At 41.9% G+C, this 16,279-nt stretch overlaps 1 protein-coding gene across 2 annotated transcripts in view; it reads right to left on the bottom strand.

Annotated features, from left to right (window-relative positions):
* The window catches only part of LOC118206461 (ADP-ribosylation factor-like protein 15), a 95,494-nt gene that overhangs the window by 47,255 nt on the left and 31,960 nt on the right, over positions 1–16,279 (bottom strand). For both annotated transcript variants that reach the window (XM_035379224.1, XM_035379225.1), the window contains exons 2-4: positions 14,150–14,294; positions 11,876–11,935; positions 2,906–3,114 (exon numbers count right to left, since the gene is read on the bottom strand). In XM_035379224.1, the coding sequence (XP_035235115.1) occupies positions 2,906–3,114; positions 11,876–11,935; positions 14,150–14,294 (414 nt within the window). The remainder of the gene's footprint in view (positions 1–2,905; positions 3,115–11,875; positions 11,936–14,149; positions 14,295–16,279) is intronic.

The raw sequence follows: 16,279 nt of genomic DNA, 5'->3' as shown, positions 1-16,279 counted from the left end.
TAAAATGAGTCAAAGCAAGATATGCATATAGTGTGTGTTTGTGTGTGTGTGTGTGTATATACATATATATATAGAGAGAGAGAGAGAATGAGGACATACATACTGTAAGATATAAATAGATACACACAAACACGCACATGTTCACAATGCATACCCAAACAATAATGAACTCAAGCTGGCACGTGCACAGATAGACACCAACACATGCAGAAGCACATGTCCTTGCCCCGATGCCCTCAGACAGCAAAAGTCCAGCTTACCACAGGTGCCCTTTTTCATTTTGAGTACATGCCCTCCAAAAAGTCTGTGCTCGGTCTTCAAGGGTCCACTTAACATACTCAATCAGCTGTGCAAATGAGGTTGTCAAAAGGTTAGTGTAGGGGGTTTGCACCGGATGGGTGGAACTAACTGCAAATGAGCAGGGTATCCAGGACACCAACAGCAATCATGTGCTAACAGTTATGAAGGGAAAACCATCAATCTAATTAGCACAATCCTTCAGCCAGGAGGTGGAACTAATTAGTGAAATCAGCTGGCTAAGTTCATAGTTGGAAGAAACACATGGCAAGACTTTTACTTTCTGACCCCTAGACTTCCCACCTCAGAGTTCAGCACTGTACATGCCTCATATACATCTTGTAAGGACCGCAGATTATAGGCATTCTCACAAAAAATAAAAACAATTTTGAATGTGCACACGCCTTCATATTAGTGGTTGGGAGGTCACTGAACAGCATCTGAGGATGGTTAACTCTCATGAATTATGATTATGTCTTACTAGAAATGGAATACATATTTCCTTTTATTGAGCGCATGCTTTTCTAAATTATGTTTCTTGTTTGTTCCCAGTTCAGTTATTAATAACTAACCACAGTACCTCCCGATCTAAGTTACACTAAATTTTCTATTTGAAACACAAGACTGTAATGGAAGGATGTAGCCAAAGCATCCGTTCATTCATACCAGATTGTAACCTTGGCAGGTGCCGCTCATGGAACCTCAGCGGTTTTCAGTTTTCTGTCACCGCCCGCGACTAATTCATATGCGGCTGACACAACGGTCCTCACTGCCAGCGGACGTCAGCGGCATCCGTTTCCCATGCGGAGGTGCGGTCAGCGCCTCCTACAGCGATTAATGAAGACATCAGTCTGTGGTTACCAGGGCGATAAGCGAAAACGTGCCCTCTGTCCTTATCTTCAGCATTCAGTGAGGCAGGCAAAGGCCAGAATCCAACTTGGTTCCACAAACCACCCAAGAGGAATGTCAGCCCCTTGCAGAATCTAACGATGACCCTTCCTGAGGTTTTAAAAAAAGAAAACTATTTCCCTCAAAAGTCATATGTAAAGTTCATTTTGACACCTCACAATTTTCCAGAGAAATAATACAAGACTGTGGTCTATATTTTCTTGCTTTGTCAACAGCAGAGAGGATTAGTGTGGGCAAAACCTGCTTAGTGCAACCTAAGGTCTACAGGCCATACGCAAGCACTGGTTCACAAGCTGGGTTTCCTGTCAAGAGCAGGCAACAGCTAGCAACCCGGATAACAAGTGTGAAAAACAAAATATGACAAGTAACGTACAACAGAATACAGTATACAGAAGTACAACAAGCAAAAAGGTCATGGGGCAAGACGAGTGGGTTTACAGCATTGTAATGCAGTGCACCTATCGTCTGATAAATACACAAAGTATCACACGCAGAGCTTCAGAATGTCAACAGTACATGAGAGGTGAAACCATTCGCACAAATACCCAAGCTTCTGTGCACCGTATCGTCTGCTATGGCTTACACTGAATTTACGGTGAGGAGGCTCACACTTTGACCCTCCCTGAAACCCGCACAGAAACACTTTTACCCAGAACCGAAAAAAAAACAAAATGAACTCAGCTGCACAAACCACACAATGACTGCTGCAGGATCTAAAAGCAAGCCCAAATGCCGCATGCTTCACACATATACATCTGTTCTGACGGTACATAGTCAGAAACAGTTATAGTTTTAGCGTTGCGACATTTAAAAACAAATATTCTTCCAACATAATCAAATGGCACAGGTTGCCACCATAGTAACTATTCCAATAACTACCTTCCAAACTTCTCTGATACCTCTCCATATACCAAAATACACAGAAACATACATACATACATACAGTACATACATATACACTGTATGCCTTTACACGTACTTACGGACATGTCATTACAATCAGAGAGGCGAGCGGTGCTCAAGAGCGCCCGTGTTTGACACGGTGCTTACACTCAGCCGCGGGGCACGCAGCCCTGTCCCCTCTCAGCGGCGACTCGCTCGTCCTGGGTTTCCTCAGCGCGCGGAAAGCGGCCATTACTCAAGCCCGCATTGCAGGGATGTTTACTCTTCCCCCCCGGCTCTCCTCGGCGGATCTCCCCAGCCACCGGTCGCCCCTTTGATGGAGAGCGACGCAGCCGAGACGCAGGCCAGAGGCGAGCGTAGCCCCGCTATCCGTGGGAACGTCGACGGCGACTGACAAAGGCTGCCACCCGTCACCCCCGCACGCTTTCCGCTCTCCGCACAAACACTCGACGGCGTGTGTACACGAGGCCAGTGACCTTGCGGGAGATCTTAAGCAGTTGATATCTATATTTGGTGTGGAAAGTTGACTCCTGAACGGAGAACGCTGTCAGCTACCAATGTAGGGAGGTGGTGCAAAGCTAAAGGTTTTTGGTTCCAGAGAGATGTTACAGCGCTCCACAGAAAAATACTAAGACTCCACGATGGCCTCCATCACACCCAAATACATGAAAATGTAATGAAGCTAGGAGGCTTAGTTAATGACTGCAAGAAGAAAACACGCAATTTGAGTTTTTGCCTTTCACCACTGCCGAAATCTAATGTGCAAAGACATGAACAGCTTGCCGTGGGACGGTACCTCCTGGACCGAGCGTGCAGCCGGCTTGTCCTGGTGGTTGGCCAGTATTAGGAAGGGGAGCGTGCAGAGCTGGGGGTGCTGCAGGGCCGAGTGGAGTTCTGCACGGGCCACTTCTAGGTCCTCTTCCGAAGACGCACTGTCCAGGACGAAAACCACGCCCTGGGACCCCTGGTAGTAGCGGCTCCAGTACTTCTTGATGCTGTCAGCCCCTTGGAGAGAGAACCAAGGAGCGGGTCACGTTCCTCACCTATGATCTAATCCAATCAAAATTAACTTCAAAGTCAGTGTACATTTTGACGCCATGGTTACCATGGCACTAGAAAAAAAACAAAGGTTTCTCATAAAAGCAATTTAAACAGCTGAAGAGTTGAAATTAACTGAACTTGGCAGAGATGATATCAGTGGTTTACACATAGCTGAGACATTAGAAAGTTTTACATTTTTTCCCCCTAAATTAATTTCTCTTACATTCACTCATGTAAGTTCTCTCCTTCAAACATCTGTTGTGCCTGAATACATATCAAGCTACACCTTCAGTTCCTTCTGAACATATGAGCTGGAACTGGCCAATAGCTGGCAGCCCAGAGTTCTGACCAATCTAAAGGTTTTCCACCTTTGTTTCGACATGGTTTGAATGATGTCACCCAGGCAAGGACATGACTCAAGTGATGACTGACATGGTTTCTCCACCCCCTCCCCCAAATAAATAAATAAATGCTGTCAAATTAACACGCAGACAGAATTGCAGATCCATCCCAAAACAGTAACCACACAAGTTATCAAAGATATAAAGCAAGCACAACGGTTTATAATTTTATTTATTTTTTTTTTTTATTATCAATATGCCAATCACTGGAAATACCATATGTTTTTGCCTTTGAATCAGTATTTTATTCCCTTGCACAGCCCTTCTGAAAAGATCAAAATGTCCAAACAGTCTCTGATTATTTATTTGGGAATTCAGGATTGTGGCATTTTTGCCAACAAAAACAGAACAACAAGCGGTTGTGCATTTCAAATGCAGTAACAAATTATTCATATTCCAGTGTAAAAAGTCTCTACCCTGATGTGAATATTTCACCATGAACACTAAAAGTTTTACCTCCTCCACAAACAATCCAACAGCTCAGCTCATTTTGGAACCCACATTATTTCCAGTTCCATCACCCAAAATGACCTCATGTAATCAATGGTTTCAAAACTAGCTTTCAAAAGTAGCTGGAAACATGAAAGCTATGACCACTTCAGGATCATATTTCTGCCACCTATTTGTCACTTAGGAATCTATTCTAAAATCTATTTTACCGCTAAATCTATTGAGCTGTGAAATACATTTTTACAGAATAGATTTAAACATTTAAAATGTTGGTTTTAGAAAATGAAAAAAAAAAAACCACCAAGCTGTGCTAACAATATTCACTCGCAGTGTAAACTTTTTTCTTTTTTTACATAAACTCATAAAAGATGAAGCGTTACATATTTTATAAACATTTTGTTGCCAGCTTTCTTGTCCTGTTCAGCAAGACCACAGAGAAAAAAAGTGCAAGTTTACTACACGCAACAGAAGTATTTTCTTCTTCAAAGTTCACATTGGTACCTTGTGTGTTATTAAATCACCGGTTATTTTCAAGAGCGGATTCCACTGGTAACTCTACATCACAGCTCAAATGCCTCAGTTTATGGCAAACACATGGTTCCCGTTCTGCACAGTAATTTTGGTGCACAGATCCACTCACCAAGGTTCACTGCATCACGACTTTATTTGTTAGTGCAAATAATTTGAGGAAGAGACCTACATGCTCAAAAAAAAAAAAAAAAATGACTCACTCCCCGATGACTCCCCGACATTAATTTGACTGTCAGGGCAGTCCAATGCCCACAGGCATGCATGTGTGTGGGGCTCAGGGAAGCAGTCACTCCCGTTAAGTGCATCCAGCAAAGCTAGGCTCATCACTTGATTCGCCCTGCACCGCATTAGCATCGCTCATCAGAGAGCATTTCCTGTGCATAGCGACGAACATCAAAATCCACGCGATGCCTCCAAAGTCCGACCCCCTCATTTAACGAGGATCTGCCATGTGCTAAGTTCTGCTCCATCACCCGAAATGACCTCATCTAATAAATACTTTCAAAACTAGCTTTCAGAAGTAGGTGGACAGATGAAAGTTATGACCACTTCAAGATCATATGTCTGCCATCTATTGGTCAGAGAGGAAGATTAGAGAGGAACAATTTAAAAATACCATGCAAACGCAATACTTTTTCTACATAAACAAAATTTTCTTGGTACGCATTGTGCCTATAAATTATGCCTATTTTGTGTGCAAGTTAACTGCTGTGAGGTGAAGCTACAGAGAAATACTCCTACGAAAGGTCAGGTTATCGAAATGGATTCTGAGCATGACCCAGCTGGCGAGGTGTTAGCTGGTCTTGCAGCTTCACCTTTAGGGACCACGCGTTCCACCTATGCATGGCGGGCTTGGACACTTTTCTGCTGCGGGGGCGGAGCATACCTTATCCGCATACCTGTGGAGTCAGCTGGGCCAATGCCTGCGCACTTTATGGGACTTATCACGTATTCCACTCAGCGACGTCCTCTGGAGTCAAATCAGGGCCACACAAGAACATCAGCCTTGAAATCACATCACTATCAGCGAGGCTTCAGATACAGATCCATTCAATGCGGTTCACCAACGATCGGTGGCTAAAGAAGCGAGTAAGCAGCACACCATGAAATCTGTCCAGCAGCTGCGCTAAATGCTAAAACTGAAGTTATTCCGTATAGGAACCAGGAATCCTCCCAGCCAATTAATGCTTCAGAGCTAGGTTCCCTGGGCACATCGTTTGATGCCTTTACCCCTACTCCCTTTTCAACCCTTTTTACTTCTTAAAATAAAAAATATAATAATAATAATAAGTACAAACACCTGACTTTTCAGACATATGAAGCCATAAGACAATGAAATTAATAATAATTTCAGTGTGGTTGTGCAGCTACACAAACACAGCTGTAGCTTGGTTTCTGTTAAAAAATTATGATCTTTTACTCATCTACAATACAGCTATATCAAATGTCATTTTTTCATGTTAGGCATACTTTCTACTATGACTGTGTTTATCACATTTTAATTGTTGTACATGCTGATCGAAGAGGACATTTCTGCCCTTATCCAAAGAAAGAGTGGTCACTATAAAGCCTCAATGCATCCCAGACAGGCATAGACACTTTAAGAAGCACAGAATTGGCCATGACGCTATTTCAAAACCATACATATCAATGTGACCATAGGACAGATCTTGCAAAAGGTTTATTTTCATCACAATGCTTTTTGCAGTATATATTTCATACGTATATAATGCATACATTTTACCCAAAAGACCCTTGTAGTATTGCCTACAACTGATTGCAGTCCTCTGTATTATTTTTATTCTTTTTTTTTTTTTGAGCCTGCCACAGTAGTGAACATGCTTAGGAAACATGCTCTGATCTTCATGATCTTCTTCCTGCCATTAAAAGTCTGTCAGTTTAGTTGCTGATTCGGGTTCTAAATCAGTAGAACATCTGCAGTAAGTTTCACCACATGAGCTTTAAATAAAATTGGAATCCCAAACTGACTGGTGAACCCCCAGTGTTGATACTGGGGAAATGAATGCTGAAGGATGCAGTGAAAACTCCCTATGCCTGGACAGGAGAAGGACAGCCAGCTTAGCAAACCATGGCATATTTATGCAGTGAATTGGTTTGCCAGAGCGATTGAGTGGAACTGAAGGGGTGTTCTCTCTCTTACTGGAACTTAGAATTCAGTCTTTTCATCTATTAGGTTCAGATGTCTACCACTATTATCCTTCACAGCTATTGCCTTCTCTTTACCTTTCAAGTCCTGAAAGCCTTTTTATGGAATGACATGTTATCTTCAGATATAGTTTTTTTTTCATTTTGTGGTGGGTTTCCACCACATGATAAAAACCTTTGATACCAATGACATCAATGCATTAGCATTCCATCCCACTTCAATTATTACAGTGGAACATTTAAACAAGACGTCCACTTCCTTCTTCCTCGATTTAATTTCCTGTGCTTCTATCTGGTATTAGACAACGCAAGCCATTCCTTCAGCGAAACACAAACACGTTGCTGATCCTAGTTTTACTTTCATTGTTGAACTCCAATCAGAGGAACCATCTTTGAAATGCATTTAACAGAAACCAGACCTTTTCGGGCAGCGAACCAAACTATAGCACTGGCTTTAAATGTACCCTCTCTTCACTACAGGAGAGGGGGGGTACCTGAATGCCAAGCCAAATGTTGACACATTTATCAGATCACAGAGTCAACGATGTCCCCCTTAACCAAACACATCCTGGTTTGCCATGCACCACATGCTTTTACACACTCCCAACCAGCACTCCAATGCATTCTGAACTGCTGACATCTGTAAAGTACAGAGCAGAGTGTATATCATATACAGTAGCTGATGCAATTTTACTGTAAAAGGAATTGTTTGCCTAGACATCAACAAGACATTCTACAGTCTTTTGCCACACGTATGATTTCAGCCAGAGACATTGTGACAAAATGAAAAAAAAAATAGCATATAGTTATTGATGTTATTGAAACTCTTATCGTAATGATTGTGTTGCTCAAAATGATTTGATGGCTTAGATTTACATTTGTTGTTATTATTATTATCATTATTATTACTACTATTTCTATTATTACAACTATTATTCCCTTCAAATATACAGAATTGAAAAATTGTTGCAAACTATACCCATCAGGTATACAGCACAGATTCTGGACTTAGGAAGCTGTGATTTCTGTGAAGTTATTGTTCCAGACTTGTCCACTACTTGAGTGGAGCCCCATGCATTGCTATCCCCACAAACAAATAAATAATAGCAAGCTGGCACATCTGAATTTCCAAATAAAGAAAATGAACAATAGGAAGTCCATTTAATTCTGGTAATGACAGCTAAGAGATGGACAGATTAGTTCTTTATATTTATTTAAACCCCATGCGTAGTCTGGACTCAATTGCTTAAACAATTAAAATCAACCACCCAAGGAGGAGGTTTTGTTATCATAACAAAATTACATGGTGTTCCTTTAAAAATTATAACAGGAACAATATTTCTTGGAGGAATACTGACATCATTTAATAATATATTCATAAGGCAAGTCTTCAAAGGATTAATCACTAGAATGACTGGCAGGATAACTGCTGTTTTCTTTTTTCTTTCATCATAAATTCAGTTTTCTGGAGTCATCATGAGTTAAGTATTCTGTGAATCTCAGACAACATATTGCCAACATTCCATCTCTTGAAACTGTGATCTGTGTTCATTGGGTCAGCAGTGTTAAAACGAACAGTGAAGCCAAATATGTTTAAAATTCTTTTTCAAAATCTAAGTCAAATTGACCTTGAAAAGCTGTTTATTTGTCCCTCGGTGCTATCAGAAAAAAGGACTCAAAGCACCAAGCTGCTAACATTTTTGGCCACGTTTATTACCACAGCTATGATTGCAACAACTATAGTGCAATTCTAATTACAATAATGAGGCTGTGCATTGAAACTTGGCACGACGTCACCGACTTGGCACAATAGCACACATTCACAGACACACTGTACTGTCTGTATCTCTATTGACACCAAGGATTCCTGCTGCCAACGAATGTTCAAATTCGTCACCTAACACAAATACCTGGCACTGACACAGCCAGGTTGGCAACGAAGGCTGTGTCAACATATCCTGGCAGTAGATCAGCCCTGGCATGTTGATGCCAAGCGGTTTATCACTGTAAATACTACAACAACAGGCTATGAACGCATAACTGAGGCACTACACCACTCTTGTCCATGTCTGCCACTGCCAGTGGGGCCTATTGTCAGTCAACCAGAATCAAAACTAAGCGTTCCAAATTTCCCTCAATACCTCATCGTGCTATTATTATTACTGACCAGGGAGCTATGGGTGGAAGCTTACAGCCCCTAATGGAGACATGAAGCTAGCTATTTATTTTCAATATTAATGAATAATGTCCCTTCATAAACCTTCAGCCAAGACCGTCCGCCCAAAATGGCCGACACCAACCGCTGCACACGGACTCATTCTTACTCTGGAGATCAGGCTCTACAAAAAAAATTATTCGCTCTAATAAAACTTTCAGCACAAATACTTCCTAACCTAATAATAAATTTCACTCTCAATGCTGCGAGATCAAACCGAATATGCACCACCGTGAACAATGCCTACGCACCAGAGACACTTAACGACAGAGATTTTAGAATATTTGAACATATCCAGGGGATTTTTTTAACCTTTTAAAAGTTGGGATTTATACACTTCCTCTTAGAACACATACCCCACACGGGAATGAGTGTGACAAAGGAGGTTTAAAGTTCACACAGTAGGAAATGAGGAGTCATCCCAATGAGTCAGTACCCTGAAGGAGGAAATTTGCCTTCCGATGTTAAACAGGCAATGTGTGATTTTCAGGGCGGGATGAAGACTTCCTGTTTGGCTCAAAGGAATATGTTAATAGCGAAAGCATTTGCAATCGTTTACTTATTTAACAGAAATGAAGTTGTTAAATATTGCCTTAGACATTTAACCAGAATGAGGGAGGAAGTGATGTTTTTTCCCCGAGTCTTTTAAGAGCTACTTAGTTAGCAAAAATAAAAATAAAAAGAAAACTCATTAGTAAAATGAGATGCAACTTAAGGCCGAAACTGTTGCTATTAGGAGTCTTCCATGTGGCAAAAATCTAGAGCAGCCGTATATATATATCTTATATTCACTTTTCTATGCAACGGCACAAAATAAATAGCCTTTGTGGATTTGGTATGTACTGAGAAATAAACAGTAATGCTGTCTGGCAGTTTGAGTTGCTTGCACAACTATACCTGCGCAACTATAAATTTAAACAGGCGACAGCTTGATACACTATGTACGACTTTTGAAAGACAGGCATTTGATTACACATACAATAATTTATGTAGCAGACATGGCAGATGCCACAAATGCTGCAGGACTGAAGGTAACACAAGAATATCTGAAGGTTAGGAACTACAAATCCCATATCCCCACAATTAGATTTATTACTGATTCACAATTAGCAAATACAGTACAGTCCTATCTATTGGTGTATAGAAACTGCAGTTTTCACACAAGACATAATTTGTGAAAAAAAAATTTTAAGCAGGGAAAATGTCAGACTACAGTGGTTATCCCATGCTTCCTGCATATTTCCTGATATCAAATCAGCATCTGTTTTCACCCAGAAAGAGCATTACAACATTCCTAGACCAGCAAATAAAGATGCATCATCACTAAAAAACTCAAGAAAGTTCAGTTCAGCTCAGGTAACCAAAAACCAAAGTTCAAATTCAAAACACTTATAGACCACATCCATAACAAGCCAAAAGATGAGAAACAACCAAACCATATGAATATAACATAAAACCATGAAGATACCATAACCCGAATCAGTACAAAAGATGGGTACAGTGGAGTAAAGATGAGGAATATGGTACCCCTCCCCTTGGACCTCATGTACCCCTTGTTCTTTCGAGGCCACCTGTCAGGCCGGGCAGTGCACCTGTCACGCTCCTGGTCCCTCATGGTGGACATAAATTATGATGCACTCCCCTTATTCCTTCCCAAAACTCGTAAATCTGGCAGCGCAGAAGCAGAGATGAGTGACCGTAGATGATTTATTTTAACCCCAAACCCCTGAATTTAACACCTCTGTATGTTCTCCCTGTCCGTTATTATTTTTTCAGCACTGTGTTTTTCGTTGTCATCATTGTAACCTCCGATGGTCATCCTCAAGGATAGTGACATAACCACACAGGGCTTCCAGGCAGAGGAGTGTCTGTTCTGTTTGAGATGCAGTTTAGTGTATTCATTAAGACTTTTTTTTTCAATTGAACCCCCCCCCCCCCTTCCCTCCCAAAAAAATGTTGATGGCTCAGACTACACCGTCACCTCACAAAGTCAGAAAGACACTATCAACTTCTTCACTGACTTTGAAAGAGACCAAACTTGTGTGGCAAGACGGTGGTGCAAATCACTTTAAACCTTTGTGGATTTTGGTATTTAAAAAATAAAAATAAAATGTTGCAGCAGACAAAAGGTGAATCACCCAGACTGGCATCCATCAGGCTAAGGCAGCTCATGGGCAACGTGAGCGGCCGTTCCTTTCTGAAGAAGATGATCCCGTCTCAACAATCTGTTGTTTCTGGGCCTTCATAATTCTTCCATTGCCAAAGGAGAAGCACAAGGCCAAAAATGACATGTTATTCTACCACAAACCTTATGTACTCACTATTTTCCATTTTTTCATGACAAATTCAATCCTTTTTTTTTTTTCTTTTTTTTTTGGAGCAACTGAGATAAATCCGACGCCTGAACCAACATCCGATAACTGTCAGAGGAAAAGCTGGTGCACACTCCTACGCCAATGCAGGAAGCAGGCCCACAGTCTCAACTGGGCATTCCAAATGAATGATAAAAATCCAAAAAATAAATAAATAAAGATCACCATTTATTTTTTAACATATTCTATTGTCTCTATTCACTGCAAGGCTACATTCGGTACTAACAGACACAATCCACACCATCCTCCACATTGAGCAACAAATCAAAATTAGTGTGGTTAGACTGAGCAGAGGCATGCAGTTAAAACTTAAAAATTAAAAGCAAGTTCGTGTGTGGTCTGTATTCGAGCACTAATGTCTGCCGCACATCTCCCAGGTGGGTGCTAACTTTATTAGCGGTTGAGGTGTGGTTGTTTACTCCTCTGCACTGTAAAGTGCTTTGAGATCCAAAATGTTGGTTCATAAATGCAATCCATCATCATGATAATCCACATAAGTAAAGCTTTAACAGTGTTTGAACAGATTATTATAAGAAAGGGAAATAGAATGCTTAAAAAAAAAAATTATTTAAGGGTTAAAAAAAATGTACCTCCAAGTTCCTTTACATTCAGGATGGCATTCTGGAATGGTACAGCTTTGATGCTAAAACCTGAAAAATAAAAGAGATCAGTTTTAGCTTTAGCATTCACCATTAGCTTGTGCACAGGGTCGGCCACGTAAATGAGCTTGCGGCCTCTGTTGACGACTGTACAAATTAATTTGCATTTTGACATCCATTTGCATTTCTGTTACAGTGAATTCACCCACACAGGACACTAGAGTTCTTTAGCATGCCTAAAGCGTAACTGTGGAGGGCTACAAATAACGTTCCGGAACATCAGGACGTCTCTGACCTCTGACCTCTGATTGTAGCCATTCCTGGCAGACACAGTGCCTTGCTCCATTACCCCATTCACAACGGTAACCCGCTTTAAAAGCTTTGTGGTTTCCCTTAATTATTTCCATCCTTAGCAACAACAACATCTAGCGCATAGCTTTGCAATGTGCTACGTGAAGTTGTCTCAAGCCATTACCGTTTCTATCTACCCCCTGAGTGCAGGCCTGTTATTTTTGCTGTTAACATTTATTCTACCTGCCATCGAGTTATTTACATTAACACATGCAGGTGTCAGTGGCTCCTTTGACTGTGTTTTCAGATGCTTTCTCATCATCACAGTTCAAACGCTACAGAGTGCTAAGAACCGTCTTTGCCCGTCCAAATGTGACAGACTGTGGTCTGCTTTATGCAAGCTGTGAAAGGAGAGATATTTTGGTCTCATGCTTTTTCGTTGTTTTCAATTAGTGTCCTGCCTTTTGTGAGAAATTGTAGGCGAGGTATTGTTCGTCCGTGTTTGTAATAATACCAAAAATTCTATAAAGTATACCTTATCAAAACAAAGTGTACACCGGATCCATATGATTTGGTATTCGCATGCCATGTCATAAAATAAAATGTTTTAGCGTTGCTTAAATAAATTGTCGCGCATTGATTCTGCTATGAAAGAAACAATCGTCCCCTTGATGAGCTGTTCATGTCTGTATCACACGTACATAGTTAAAGAAAATATTCACCCCCTTTTGCATATATAATTGCATATATTCTTATGTTCATTGTGGTGTTAATACATAAAAATATAGGTTGATTGATTCATAAGCTTTAAACTAAATTAAAAGTTAGTGGAACAAGTCTTTGAAATTTCAAAGATAATGACAAGTCACTGAGAGCATGAATTACCATTGCATTTAATATAAAGGCATGAATGCACATAAACTTCAATATGATGATTCAATACACTTCCTGGTTTGGTTATACATGCAGAGTTTTTGCCCAATACATTTGTAATTGATTAAAAAACACTAAAAACACGATTTCACATCTAAAGCTTTGTGATTGCAAATGCAGCTTTGTAAGTGTCCCAGCAGGTCAGCAAGAATGTGGGACACAATTCCAGATCATTCCGTCACACAGCCATTAGTGGAGAGCACCGGTGTTGACAAATTGATTTCATCCTATTTTCAGAAGGGGTGCCAGAACAGCTCTTTGCTGAGGTTGAAAATATTTATATTTAAATGTAATGGGGCATTGCACAGCACGAGACAGGTGTTCAGCCCTTAGACAAGGAGTGAAAGGTCTCATATTTCTTTTTTTATTTTTGTATTTGGAAGAGAAATGCCAAAAAAAAAAAGTGCCAAAACATAAATTAAGACCCACAATGGGACGTCTGGTAATGTGCAATACTGCAGGTTGCAAACAGGAAAGAGGTATGTTTTGTCTCTAGCGAGGAGGGGTTGGGAAGGATTTAAGTCCGTGATAAAGGTTTAATTACTGTGAAATAAAAGTATAAACCTTTCCATGCATTCATATTTTCACTCATAGAGGGAAGAGTAATTGTCTTCCCATCTTTCCCTTGGCAAACGTTAATGACAGCACAGGTTCCCTGCCAGAAACATTCTTCTCCTCAAATGTGTCCGCAAACATTGCCGTAGAGGAGTGTCAGATCAGTGAGCCATCACCTTCTGTCAGGACTTCTGTCAGCTGCTTTTAATGGGGGGTAGGGAGGGCTTACAAAAAGTCCAGGGAACAGTGGGATCATGTTGCGGCTGTGCAGGTATCCAAACTGAACTGATGAGCTTCGAACCAGACAAAATTGTCAACGGGGGCCAATCTTCTGCATCTGGATTTGTTGGGTTGGGGGGGATTGGGATTTGGGTTTGGTAATGCACAATCAATGTCATGTTTCATATATATATATATATATCTGAGATTTCCTGGGGTGGGGGGCTGCAGTATCAGAGCGGGGGACGGGGTGCGTACGGGCCCTACCTGTGGTGGGTATGACGCAGTCCGTGACTTCGCTGCACAGGCGGGAGAGGAGGCTGGTCTTGCCGGCGCCCGTCAGTCCGATGCACACCACGTCGTACTCCGGCCTCGGCGGGGGCGGTCCTTTGCAGCACAGCGTTCGGAAACACTGGGGGGGGGGGGGGGGGGCGGTCGTGGGGAAAGGGGGGGAGAGGGCAACCATGAATATGCTACTTATATGTATTCCTTCTATCATAAGCTCTGAATCCATTCACACGTCCTCTACCGTTACTTCTGTGCCTGGTGACCTGGTTTGGTTGTGTTCACGTAACGGGCACAGGCAGGGAACTGTAAAGAACCACACTGTTCACTTAATGAACCACATGGTTTGGAAGAAAGTGCTGCTGCGAGATTTTTTACCAGTGCAATGGCCTGTTGGGCTGTGGAGCATGGATTAGATATTTAGGCCTGGTGTGGTCAGAGCAATGTGCAATGTGATCAGTTCCATGTTCTGAATCATAGTTAACTGTGGGTGAATATTTGTCTTTATCAGACTCCCTGACTACAGTCACATACAGCTGTGACTGTATCCACTTCTAAAACAGAGCCACCTGTTAGCCTGGCTGAATTGGATGCCTCATAAGTTAGCAGTTTATGACCAAAAGCAGTGGTATAAAATCTAATGCAGATTGGAGGGCACTGGAAATGCAGAAAATCCTCCACAATCAACACTTCTCTCAAACAGAGATTACAACACCACCCCCTACTCCCCATGAAACCCCCAATTCCCCAACAACCCCCCCCCCCCCCCCCCACACACACACACACACAACCACCAACCCCGCCCTCCCCTTGCCTGAAGGACCAATCAATAAAGTTCTCACTGCTAAGGAAACGGATAACAGAGAGCACAGCCACGCAATCTGAGGTACAAACCCCACTGATTGTGTTAACATTTAAACCACAACAGCTTCATCAAAGCCCTATCTCCATGAGCGTTATTTATTTTAATGATAGCTGGCTGGCACGATCGGAACATTGCAATGTAATGAATTAGGCCTTCAATAAAAGGAAAAAGAAAACAGCTGTTGGATTTCTTTCTTGTTCAGAAAATTTCGTTAAGCGACCAGTTTTGTTTCAAATCTCTCTTCCTTTAACTTTATTGTGACAAATAGGCCTAGTTTTCTGGTTCATATCAAGGCTGCAAAGCATAATACTTTATTACTAAATTCAATATTGACGTTTTACCCTGTTCTGGTCAAATGGTAGCGAGGTCCTTAAGGGGAGAAGTCAAACTGGAAGGTCTGCAGTTGGCAAACAGCGCACGTGCCACTGCTCTGACATCAGTGAAGCTCGGCCGAAGTGACCGGGACATATTTCTCCCTCTTCCTCATCCTCTCTCCCTCCCTCATCTCTCTCTCTCTCCTCCTCTCCTTCTCTCTCTCTCCCTCTCCCTCCCTCTCTCCCTCTCTCAGCAGCAGAAGGGCATTCTGAAGGGTTCCTGCCACCCGAGGTGCAATCGTTCCCATGATACCCCAGCCCCTCCAGCTTACGGTGCAAAAAAATAGGGACGCAAATTTCACAACGGCTGCCGAAGAGGCGACCAGACCATGACCCCGTGGCCCCCGGCACACAGGGTCCCCTGTGAGACCAGACGGCCCCGCCCCCGGGCCCTTGACAAGGTGATTGACGAGGACGCTCGGTCAAAAGGATCTAAGGGGAAAAATAAATATTTCCAAAGGCACACCCCCTCACCTCTTCCCATCCCGACGCTTTCAAGAAGCTCAGAGTCACCGTGTCCATGTCCCTCTGACGGGGGGAGGTTACCACAGACAAGCCGCACACAGTTACACTTCCTTTAAGTGCTTTTCCAGACACATAGATGCCGAATCTTTGTAGAAGCAGAAAAAAACACAGCCTTCTGTTTTGCAAAATGCTATTCATGGCTTTAAAAAGCTCAGTATCTCAGGAACCTCGTTTCATGCAATAATTCTGAAATATATATATCATGAATATAAAATCACTCAATAAATGCCGTGCTTTGGGTCAGAAATACAACTTTGAGGTAAATTTTGCACCAATATCACCCCGTCCTCCAATACACTGCCTCAAAAATAAGTTCCTTTAGAGCCATATACACGCACTGCATCTGCA

Source organism: Anguilla anguilla, chromosome 10 (assembly GCF_013347855.1).
Source record: "Anguilla anguilla isolate fAngAng1 chromosome 10, fAngAng1.pri, whole genome shotgun sequence".
NCBI lineage: Eukaryota > Metazoa > Chordata > Actinopteri > Anguilliformes > Anguillidae > Anguilla > Anguilla anguilla.
Note: the sequence above shows the minus strand (reverse complement) of the source record. Positions and strands in the feature narration are given on the sequence as shown.